We start from the raw sequence: 12291 nt of genomic DNA on the forward strand, positions 1-12291 counted from the left end.
CGGGACCCCCCAGGGAGGTCCCCACATGATTTTGGGGCGGGGGGTTCCCCAGATGACAGTGAAGTGACAATTTAAGGACTTTTAAGACCTTTTTAATACCTAAAAAAAAAAAAAAATTAATGAAAAAATACCATTACTGCAATCAGCAAACTATACTATAAAACACTGGTCAAACATTGGCCAAATTGTAAAATAATATAAGAAAGAGACAAAAATGGTGAAAATAGTTGAACAGAGTCAAACTAAATGCCTCAACTCCTACAATTCCAAGTGTTTATCAGGGTGGGGGGGGGGTCCCCAGGGGTGGGGGGGGTCCCCAGTTCAAATATGATTATTTTGGGGGGGGTCGTGGCCTGAAAAGATTGAGAACCACTGTTCTAGACTAGAGGACCCCTCTGATCCTTTGGGCCCCTGGACCTGGGTCCAACAGGCCCGTTCAGGGATTCGACTGTGCTGCTGGGCTTCCATATTGGAATACTGTGAACGAGATGCTACCTCAGTAGCAGATTTTTCACAGTAAATCGAGCGTAGCGATAGTTCAGGTGGGCACGGCAGGCAGGAGGTGTACACACTCAGCCTCACTCTCCCCCCATTCTCAGTCGCTAACAAGTTAATAACTCATTCATACACCCACATCAGTCAGACGGTTTCTCCATGTTCAACCTCAATCATCTCCATTCATTCTCAATCGCGAACACATACGCCCTCAATCGAATGGTTCATTTAGGCTGCCTTTTTAAGCAGAACACTATTCACTCTTCATACTCAGCACTGGTCTCACTCTCAGCTCTGTTCCTGCAGCTGTCCGTTATAAAACTCCCTCCTCCTGTGGCTTGCCAGATAAATGTATGATTCTGTGGGTTGTATGATGTTATATCTTAACTCATGCCTTGAAGGGCTCAATATTAAAGTGGGGAAAATGTGTTTCTGTGGATTCTATGTTTCTGTGGATTGTATGTTAACCTGTATATTAATTTATGCCCTTGAAGGGTTCATGTTATGCAATAACTCTGTATCTTATATGGTCTGTTTCTGGGGGTTTGTGGTCTCAAATTCTGTGTCATGCTTATGCAGAGAGGAACGAGGGGTAAGCACGCACATCCCAAAACAATTAATCGGGTGCTGGACAACAATATGTACATCGGGAAAGGAGGGGAAGTCCGCACACCGTTTAAGCTCCCAGTAGAAGAGTTGTATTTATTGTTATATTAGGCAATGTTTCTTCCTGATGAATTACAGTATGCAGATACTCTGTAGTATCACAGGAGCAGAGTCACACCGCCAAACTGAATGCAATAGCTTTGTAACAAATGGTTAATCCTGACGAAAGTGTCTAACAGAACTCGCAAAATGCAATAGATGTTTTTCTAAATTAAAACAGAAAAGCCATATAAATGTATAAGTCAGAATCCCTCTCATGTAGCCTACTTTAATACTGTGTGATGAAACACTTCAAACTGCGTTTCTCAGGCAGAACCCGAATAAAATGTACCAGAATAAAATGTAATAAAGTAAAGTAGGCCCAGCAAGGTCAGGCAAATGTGACTGAGAACGTCACTTAGATAGACAGATAATGATTTATACGTTGGCCTGTTCAGCTAGCGCACACGCACACACACACACACACACACACACACACACACAATGATTTATGGCAGCTGGATCTGAAGACGACATGTTTCGTGCCAGATTTTATGTGAATTCTTTTTAATATTTTTTTATTCGCCCTGGTCATTTTTCATACAGTATCCATGGTAACCATTTAATTATCTCTCGTTATAAATGTCTAGAATGCCATTATTTGTGCCAAAACATTTAATCGGAATCCATTTCTGTTGCGACGCCATATTTTACCGTCACAGATTTACAGGTGAATTGGGGGGAAAGGATGAATTTAAAAAAAGGCATGGAACATGATGATGTGAGCACTACTGTTAACATGACGTTGTCAGCCATCTCAGGCGTGCGGCACAAATCAAAAACTAGGTACTGTATGGTAGTGCTGATAAAGTAAAAGTGTTTATTTCCCTGTTACTCGAACACTAGTCCTTCCTGATTCATGTACTGCTGGAGATAGTGTCTGTGAAGATCAATGTGCTTCATGAACGTGTAGGTGCAGTGGGGGTCTGGACCCACACCTATCCCTCCTGGATGTACTGGACATTGTCCCCCTTTCCACTCTTGTGTACTCTCCATCATAAATCATTTAGTATATATAATTTGTATTTATATGTAAGTATGGAGAATTGGCGATACGAGGTTTCTGCCCGACGGCAATGATATGCCAAGCTTACACATACATTGTACAGCACATATACTGAATGTATTGTATTGTTTTGTTACTATTGTTTTTCTCTCTTTCTTCACTTATTATTATTGCCTATTCTGCTACACTGTCAGAAGGAAGCCGAAAAAAAATACGTTTCACTCTAATGCACCCGTGCACAAGATGTAACAACAATAAAAACAACCTTGAACCTATAGTAAGCATCACTCTCTCTCTTCATCGATAACATGAAAAATTCAGTACAGTATAGTGGGGCAGAGACGCCAATGGGAACAGAGACCGATCACGGGTCATAACAGAGGGAGAGAGAGAGGGAGAGAGGGAGACACACACACACACAGACACACACACACACATAAAGAGAGGGAGGCAGAGAGCAGAAGCATTGTTTTCACACTGTTAGTCCATGTGTGATTCTGCCTTTTTGACACGGTATAGTGATCAGCAGCTATCAAGCTCTCTTAACGAGGCGAGGCACGATCCAGTTACTCCACCATCAGGAGCCAAGGGCAGATGGAAGCAGAGGGACTGGGGGTGACAAGGTGACAATGACCTGCCCTCGCCTCGCCCACTTAGACATGCCAAATTAGGCCTGGTGAAACTCTCAACAACCCCCGTCACTCTCTCTAGCCAGGCAGTGCGGAGGACCACTCCAGTTTTCTGGACGTTATTTAAACAGATACGCTTTCCTCTCTGGCCCGCTCACTGCAGCCTATACAGTATAAGGGCTCCATGGGGAGAGCTATTACCTGCTAGACCAGTCGACCCAGGAATGAAGGGAATCGATAGAGAAGTTACAACTGCCGTTAGTTTTATGGACACAGACCGAATGGACCTCATCCTGTCGGATGAGTAATGGGGGGCCTTGAAGCGCACTATAAAGACACTGTGGTGTCTGCTTTGAGGCTGAGACTCAATGAAGTATCGTGTTAAAGAAAACCTGTCCAAAATGCCATGGAGACAGCGCTAGTTCAATGGCTCCAGTGGCCGACACAGAAATGCACCACATCGATCGCTGGGCTGCAGACAGCGCTTTCTATAGAGGACATCAATAAGCACAGGCAGCACTGGCTGCCACTGACTGCACTGTGTCCAAAGCAGGTAAAACGTATAGTCTAGTCAGTGCTGATTCAGTGTTGTCACATAGACTTTGTTTTACCAGAAACAAAGCAAGATTGGCTCGTGTTTTCAAAGCAATCTCTTTCCTTTCCTTTTTGGCTAAAGTGCATTCTGGGCGAGTTTGATGTGGGAAAAAAAAACACACACACAAAAAAAAAACAGAAGTCTGAGGTGTCATTAACCCATTAATGTCTGGGTTTCTACAAATGCCTTAAAATCAGTAGTTCTCAAAACTTTTTCGTGCCAAGAACCCACCAAATTATATGTATCTGGCCGCGGACCCCCATCTGAAAATGTTTTGTGCCAAGGACCCCCAGAAGAGAAGATTTGTGTTAAAAAAATTCAAAATTATTCAAAACATTTCAAACTCACATTTCTTTCTAAAATAGCAGATGTACAAGCTTGCAGAGTGGCACAAAGTGACGCGCTGTGAGTTTCTATATCTGCTATTTTTGAGAACCACTGTTCCAGAGTTTTTTTTTTTAAACGTATGTTGCTATATATGGCTAAAATCAATAAAACATTTATTGTGACATTACCAGGCACAGCCATGCAGCCTCTACTGAAGGACAGGTCATCAACAGCCAGGATCTCTGAAGGATCGCTGTCAGCAGGTAGCACCCCTCGAATCACCACCTGGTAGAAACAAAGCATTCAGACTTTACTCCTCTTGCATGCCCATCTTCTTTTCCTTAATTTGTATGATAAATAATTGTGGCTATACTTGTGTGTGTGTGTGTAAGTGAGTACAGTATGTGCGTATGTTTGTGTGTGAGGACTCGGTAAGCATCAAACTGGACCCTCTAGATTAGAACAGTGGTTCTCAAAGTGGAGCCTGGGGAACCTCCGGGGGTCCTTGAGGGGGTTCCAGGGGGTCCCCAGCTGAATTAGTTATTATAACATCAAAATCAGTTTAACCACTTTAATCCTACATCTGCTATTTAAAAAATCACACCCTGTGTGAAGGTAGCGGCGCCTTTGATACATTTTGTCATCGATATGTGTTTATAATGTGTTTATAGCCATGTGTCACGTGAAGCTTGACCAATCACTTTGTTGACGGGTCTGACCAATCAGAGCGTTGACGGGTCTGACCAATCAGAGCGTTGACGGGTCCGACCAATCAGAGCGTTGACGGGTCCGACCAATCAGAGCGTTGACGGGTCTGACCAATCAGAGCGTTGACGGGTCTGACCAATCAGAGCGTTGACGGTGAACACGGACAAAGTCAGGTATAGAGTAGGACCCGCTCTATACCTAAAGGTATAGAGCGGCTAGCGCCGCTAAAAAAGAAAAATCTTGTGTAGGGGTCCCTTGTACAAAATATTTTCAGATGGGGGGTATATTTATTTGGCGGTCCTTGATATGAACCACTGCTCTAGAAGCGTGTTTACCGGTATCTAAGGAAACCATAGCAGCCATGTTGTTATGAACGTGTCCGTCTGCTTCAGTTGTATGAGGCTAATGATGTATCTGAGCCCAGACTAAAGTCCACGGCAGGCAGGTGTTATCTGCCTCAGTCTGTGCAGTTTCACAGATCCAGATTTATGGCTGATCAGGAAATGAATCACTGTAGTTATAATATGCATGAGCTTATACTACTAAGCTTGTAATAAATAAAACGGGCGTATGGGGCAAAGGTGCCATTCCAAAATCTATCTGTCCCTAGTGGGGAGGGAGAATAAATATAGTTAGCATCTATTCATAAAATGCTCATTTTCACTCTCGAGAAAAGTCTCTCCACTGAATGATAATAATGCACCCCCCTGTCCACCAAAGAATTTGGCCGCTGACCACAATCTGAAAATATTTAGTTCCAGGAACCTCCAGAAGCAATTTGAGTTAAACCATTTGAGTAACAAATGCTTTAAATAAAATATATATATTAAAAGATTTGCACACATTTTCACGATTTTTCTAAAATAGCAGATCTACATGCTCATAGCGCGACACAAAGTGACAAGCTTGACACACACACTCTATACTGTATAGCTAAAATAGAAAATGACACAGATGCTTTCCCGGTTAACCAAATAACGTCACACACTTCCATGATGCCAAGAGGGAAAGAGAGAGAGTGCACACAACTTAAAGAAGGCCTAAACCAGTTACTGGTTGACAGAAAAGAAGAATAAGAAACCATAGCTATTGATGTATTGAATATTCAGAATATTCATGTTCTGAACTGTCTATATGTCACATGTGTTCTGTGATGTCATCAAGTAACACCTAGCAGAACAAGTGCAACTGACACTGTATAGAAAGGTAACTTTCTGTGTTTAGTACCTAAATGACTTTCATTTGATGGTTAGGCTATACCTCTCATCCAGCAAAGTACCCTCAAAATGACTTTCCTCCCCTGATTGTGTTGCTTAATGACATAATTAGATTCTGTTCTTAATTCCAGTTAGAAACGTGTTTGCATAATACACAACCATTTCAGTTACACTCAGAAAGACTGAAGAGATATGAGGACAGATTATGGAACAAATGTTCTGTCTTCACACTTAAGGCTGAAAGTGAAAATCGTTTAGACAAAAGAACAGCGGTGCATCAATCACCATATAACGAGGTTTGCTATTAGCGCTGAATTAACAGACGTGAGAGTGAATGTTGGGATGGGGTTGACCTCTACGCATCCCCGGCATCAAGCAGCCATGTTATGAAACTGGGCTGGCTATGCCCAGTGGCAGATGGCTGAGGCAGAGATGGGTTGAGGGGTGAGAGAGGGGTGAAGGTGCACACCAAGGGGTGAGACACAGACTCTGTCTGAGGATAATGGAAAGGACACAAACAGCAGGATTCATCCGAGTCCAGATGGCCTCAGAAAAGTCCTGTCCGGTCAAACCCCCCCCCCCCCCCCCCCTCACTGCACATAGGTGGCCAGTGTCTTACCTACGGTACCTGCCACTCATTCCTAAATGCTACATTTCCATAGCGCCATTATCCAAAGCAAACGTGCATTACATTCACACATCAACAGCAGAGGCAACCATACAAGGGGGCAAGCACCAACCTGCTCATCTGAAGCTGTTTGGGGTTCAGTGTCTTGCTCAAGGACACTTTCACACGAGCCAGGGATTAGAACCTTCTCTGATTCCAACGCGGCTGCTCTACCTCCTGAGCCACGGCTGCCATTCCTCCAATGACAGCTATCAGTTGGGACAGCAACCAGTCACTGTATTGTTTTTAACGTCACGCTAGGTTGTTTTACGTCGCGTCACGCTGCGCTATGTTGCCTTCCCTAGCGTTACTGTGTGTTACAATGTGTCACGTTGTGCAGTGTTGCATCGCGTCACGCTATGTCACGTTACGGTGCGGTGCGATAGAATGCAACATGCTACTGTAGCAGTAGTGGCTCAAAGCCTCTGACTGATGACGAAAACCCGAATATCTCCCCCAGCCAAGAGGGAATTCCCCTTTAGGCTAGTGGATAAGATGTTGGCTTTCCACGGGGGAGACCGGGGTTCGATTCCCAGGTGTTACATTATATGAAAGATCTGGCACTGCACAGTATCACACATTGCCGTGTGACATCATGCAACATGAGACGAGACAAATAATAGGCCTATCCCAATGAAAGGCTATAACTCATTTGTATTTTAATAACACTAAACATTCCCGAAATGAGTTTTAATCATTCAGCACAGGGTAGTTTTACAAACCTGAAATTGGTCATTGCTGTGAAACAGTATTGCTGTCCTTTGCCACAGTTCCATCTGTGGTTCTATGTGTTCCCACACCACTGCTTTCTGACCCTGTGGGTGGTATTCAATCAGGATCTGAAGAGCTCCATGTTTTGCCCCAACATGATGGTAGAAACTCATCTGTTCAGTGGCAGAAAACAAAAACATCACAGTTATCAATTGTCATTTGGTTTTCATTCAAAAAGATGTTCATTTACCTGGCAGGTCTGTGAAGGCAGGAAGACAGGACTCTGCAGGTCTGCCTCGGTTCTCTCTCCAGCAACAGGCGAAAGCAAAAGAAAGTGTGCTGCGAGGGAGATAATTGTATGAGTGTGTTGTGTGTGTGCAAACGTGTTGAATGCATTAATTTAAGAACAATTACAGAAAAATATATGACACATAATGTATCGTCTCTGTCGGGAGGAAACCTAATATGTCCAAAACTGTTACTTTTCAGGATTCAAAAGTATCAACAGTAGCAGATCTACAAGCTCAAAACGCATCGCGCCGATCGAGCTTGCCGATCTGATACTTTTGATACATTTGTGTTAAAATATGGAGATAAGAGGTTTCTGCCCGACAGCAACGATATGTTAGAAAGAAAAGATGATTTCTTCAGGATAAAGAAGTACGGTAGCTAGTAAAGAGACAATAATAATAGCCATTGACTTACAGTACTTTAGTCAGAGTAAGGTATAGGGTACCTGATTGGTTGTTAGCGTGATCATGTTTGAGTCCTGGGAACCCGGTCTCTCTGGTCCACTGAGCCAGCCTGTCTGAGCTCTGGGTCAGCTCACAGAATCCCTCCTCAAAGTCACACCTCCTGTGCACCGAACCTTTGTATGGAAAAAAGGTTCTCATGGATTAAAGTTCTCAGTCACTTGGATTCCATAGAAACAGCAAATTAGCCTATCTACAAGCTCTCAATGCGTGGCAGACGCATTGAGAGCTTGTAGATAGGCTATTTTCGGTTATTATTTTAAGATTAGAGCATTTGAAGTCGTCCAACTAGCAATATGTTCAGAAGCATCTTCCATACAATCTTAATAGTCTCGGATATTTCATATAAAAGCGAAGGTTAAAGCCTCAATCTGTGATTTATTCACCTGGTTGGGAGTATGTAGAACAGCAGGAACATTATTAAAACATCATAATTGTCAAAGTTCATCATCATAGTTGTGTTAATTATTTAGGCAGCTAGTGGGAGGGGGGGGGTCCTTTTATACTCTTTCACAAATCACACATTAGGACGTGGTCATACAAACGTTTCCAGTCGAGAGATTTTATTTTGCTTAATAGAGCACATATGAACTATGAACCCAGCACTGGTCTGTTCTCCCAGGGGTTTATAAAGTGTATCTCAGCTCTCCTCTGTGTGTACAGTGATTGCGGAGTAAACAGTCTCTGCATAAACTAGAGATTCAATTTCATTTTATGACTCAATGTTCAAGCAGGGACTATAAGGTCCCAGTGGTAATGAAGCATTATTTTGAGTGTGTCATTTCACAAAAAAAAAACTGTTTACCCTGAGAGGCATCTTGTTCTCAAGGGCAAAACCAGGTGCTGACGATGAAATGGTTGAATTGAGTAGAAATGTATGTTACACTTTTAAACTGTGGCAGAGCATGAACAACAGGCTATTTTGTCTGCCATAGTTTCCAAAGGTATTTTATGGATTTTGTGTGAATCATTTTGGATCAATATACAATGCACTGACCTATCGTGACCGCACTGCAACACAACAAAATTAATAGAACTCCAAGTCCATTTTTACACTCACACACAATGTGTGATCTAAGCCCTAAATTTTGTAACGTAAGATCATATTATAAATTCCTTTGTTTTAAAAAGTGAATAGCTATAGTATGCCAGGATTTCACCCACATAGTCTCTAATGCCTGGAGCTCATGTCACAGAGAAGGTGAGCAAATCTTTGCTATTCCAAGTGCTGCGCGGTAATACTATATGAGAGTATAGTATGTAACCGAGTAGCATATTGAAAAAATATAGTTTTCAAAGGTGTAACAGTAAATTCAAATGTGAACTGAACTCTCACTTCACCTCACATGACATATGACACTGTTGTCATTTCATGAGGATACCACACAGCTAAAACCCGTTGATTCAGTTGAATTCAGTGAACATGGGAGACATTATTTCTTGGAACCGCCTGTGTATATAAATGAAAGCCATATAATTTCTGCTTGTCATGAATGAAAGGCTGTCTAAAAAGGCAGTCTGTCTGACAGCTAGGCTGTCTACTTTTGGTTGAGCCCTGCTGTTTCATTAGCTGGCATTCATGCGTTTACAAGTTTCAGTTCAGCTTTGTGACATATTCTAATACCACAGCAAATAGAGTTGTAGAGTACCTATACCAGTATCGGAAAAAGCTGTGAGTGTGCCAGTCTATGCCAATCCGATGGAATTTATCACATGATATGTAATTTACAGTCATATTTTGATTCAGTTGATGTTGCACTACAGTTTTATACTCTAACTACTATTCACATTATTATTTTACCTACTTGTAGCTGCACTTTAACAATTATTAATGGGATTTTTATCTATTCCTAAATCACTGTTTCTCAAACTTTTGAATTTCAAGCACCCCCGGCCATAAATAAGTGACAAATACAAAACCTTGAAACTCGCTCCAAACTACACATCTGTGTGGGATGGGTGATCTTCATTCTGCTCGATGCTTAGCCAAACAACAAACTAAATGATATACAATTATGTACAACACATTATATAGTTTTAATTTATTCATATGATATCATAGTCCAACTTTAAATTAACCACTTGATCCCCAGCATGCCTATTCTGGGGGGAACATTTGGCCAAAAATTGCTGATCTAAAGTTCACAACACATTGCGTAGTGAAAGGCGCGTTGTAAGCTTGTAGATCGGCCATTTGTCGGCGAAGAGATTTGGGGTAGACGAAAAAGAAAGCTGTCCAAGTGCAGTTGTAACTCAGGTCCGTTCTACTAAGAATAGAGGGTTTAAGTGGTTGAATCACGGTCTGTACTCACAGTCTTTCCCATCGCTGCCGTCCCTACAGTTGTCACTAAAGTCACACACGCTGTCGTCCGGTATGACACACGATCCCTGGACACAGGTCAACTCTCCCGGTGAACAGGCCCCAGCAGCAGCAGCACACAGACGGACATACACCAGTAAACAGACCAGCAGCCTCGCAGGCCACAGCAGCAGAGTCATTGAGTTAACTATTCCCTTGTCCTACTACTCCAAGAACACTTGACTCCTCATTGCCATTAACGCAGGTCGTATTTAGAAGATGAGGTTACTGTGAGAGCCTTTGTCGTGTGTCGTATAAACTTTACTTGGGACACACATTGATTCTGAATGCATGCACAAGCTGCTTCCATGCGATAATGGCCAATAAAATGGCTTTTATGGCCGTTACTCAATAACAGTGGGAGTGTCTCTGATATCTTTGTGCATGTGTCCTCTGTGTGTGTGTGTGTGTGTGTGTGTGTGTGTGTGTGTGTGTGTGTGTGTGTGTGTGTGTGTGTGTGTGTGTGTGTGTGTGTGTGTGTGTGTGTGTGTTGCATGTCATTCATTGTAAACCCTGCTAATAAACGGCATGTAAGTGCTCAGAAATCCCATAACACAGAGCATTTGAACAAACACTGATCAATTAATACATGATTGAAAAAAGCATGTTTATGTTCACTGTTAAGTGGAAGCTGTACTAAGGGCTTTAAGTATACGCAGCAATCCTGAGTGTTAAAGTTAAGGCAGCACTGTGTAGTTAAGTTTGGGATATCAGTGGCCACTTTGGACACAAATAACATGGCAGTAAAACTCATCGTCTCCCCTATACATAGTAATACAGTCAAGCTCCTAGCAGAGAACCCCCCTGAGTCTATACATTTATGGAAGGATGATTGATTTGCTTAAACATGTTTAAAGTTCTAATTTTGTGGGACATAATATGCTATATAGTTGTTAAAAGGTTACAAAGTGCTGGTTTAACTGTGACAGGGTCCATTTTGACACCGTCAGAGTTAAATTATCACTCAGGATTTTACTCACTGGCAGTGGTGGAAAGTAACTAAATACATTTACTTAAGTACTGTACTTAAGTACAATTTTGAGGTATTTGTAGTTTACTTGAGTATTTCCAATTTACAATACTTTTACTTCTACTCCACTACATCTCAGAGGCAAATATTGTACTTTTACTCCACTACAATTATTTGAAAACTTTAGTTACTAGTTACTTTTCAGATATAAATTATGATATAATGAAACATACATTAACCACTTTAGCCCTATTTTATACCTAGGCTATTTGAAAATAGCAGATCTGCAAGCTCACAACGTGTCGCATCGCGACGCGTTGTGAGCTTGTAGATCGGCTATTTTCAAATATTTAGTACTTTTACTTTTGGTACTTTAAGCACATTTTGATGCCAATACTTTTGTACTTTTATACTCAAGTATTTTTTTTATTCTGGACTTTTACTTGTAACAGAGTATTTTCATATTGCAGTATTGGTACTTTTACTTAAGTAAAGAATTTGAGTACTTTTTCCACCACTGCTCACGGGTAACAGAATCCTCTGCGGTGTCATGCCACTTAACAGATAATGGGCTGAGGACGCGCGCGCACACACACACACACACACACACACACACACACACACACACACACACACACACACACACACACACACACACACACACACACACACACACACACACACACACACACACACACACACACACACACACACACACACACACACACACACACACACACACACACACACACACACACACACACACACACAGGGATTTTGGAGAGACAACCAAGGAGAGAAAAGCCTGCAATGTTGAATACGAACGTCAACAAGAGGATCATTAGCCCTGTCAGGCTCTGCCCCACGTTGTTACAGGCAAGCTTAAATTAATTTGTCAGGAATCAATGCAGAGAGGAATGGAAAGCCAACACAAGAGGCAGAAGGAGCAGTGTTGCCAGATCTTGCAAGAGAAACAAGCGGCTGAAGTTTCAAAACAATCTTGACAATTTAAAAAAAATACATTTGGAATATCTTTGAAACATTGTCCTGTATGGGGGTCCCTGTCACAAAATATTTTCAGATGGGGGTCCGGGTCTACGGGTGATAGAGGTGAAATGATTAATCAAATAAACAAGTCATTCACTGTGGA

The 12291-nt window shown here is 42.1% G+C and overlaps 1 protein-coding gene across 1 annotated transcript in view; it reads right to left on the reverse strand.

Moving 5' to 3' along the window:
- malrd1 (MAM and LDL receptor class A domain containing 1) overlaps positions 1-10311 on the reverse strand; it is a gene marked incomplete at its 5' end in the record, with an annotated part of 113797 nt that extends 103486 nt beyond the window's left edge. The window contains 6 exons of the mRNA XM_084048744.1: positions 3946-4042; positions 6423-6558; positions 7115-7233; positions 7311-7399; positions 7797-7928; positions 10125-10311. Of these exons, the coding sequence (XP_083904870.1) occupies positions 3946-4042; positions 6423-6558; positions 7115-7233; positions 7311-7399; positions 7797-7928; positions 10125-10311 (760 nt within the window). The remainder of the gene's footprint in view (positions 1-3945; positions 4043-6422; positions 6559-7114; positions 7234-7310; positions 7400-7796; positions 7929-10124) is intronic.
- Positions 10312-12291: the final 1980 nt, after the last annotated feature.

This window comes from Gymnoscopelus microlampas (assembly GCF_963454915.1).
Source record: "Gymnoscopelus microlampas genome assembly, chromosome: 22".
Taxonomy (NCBI): domain Eukaryota; kingdom Metazoa; phylum Chordata; class Actinopteri; order Myctophiformes; family Myctophidae; genus Gymnoscopelus; species Gymnoscopelus microlampas.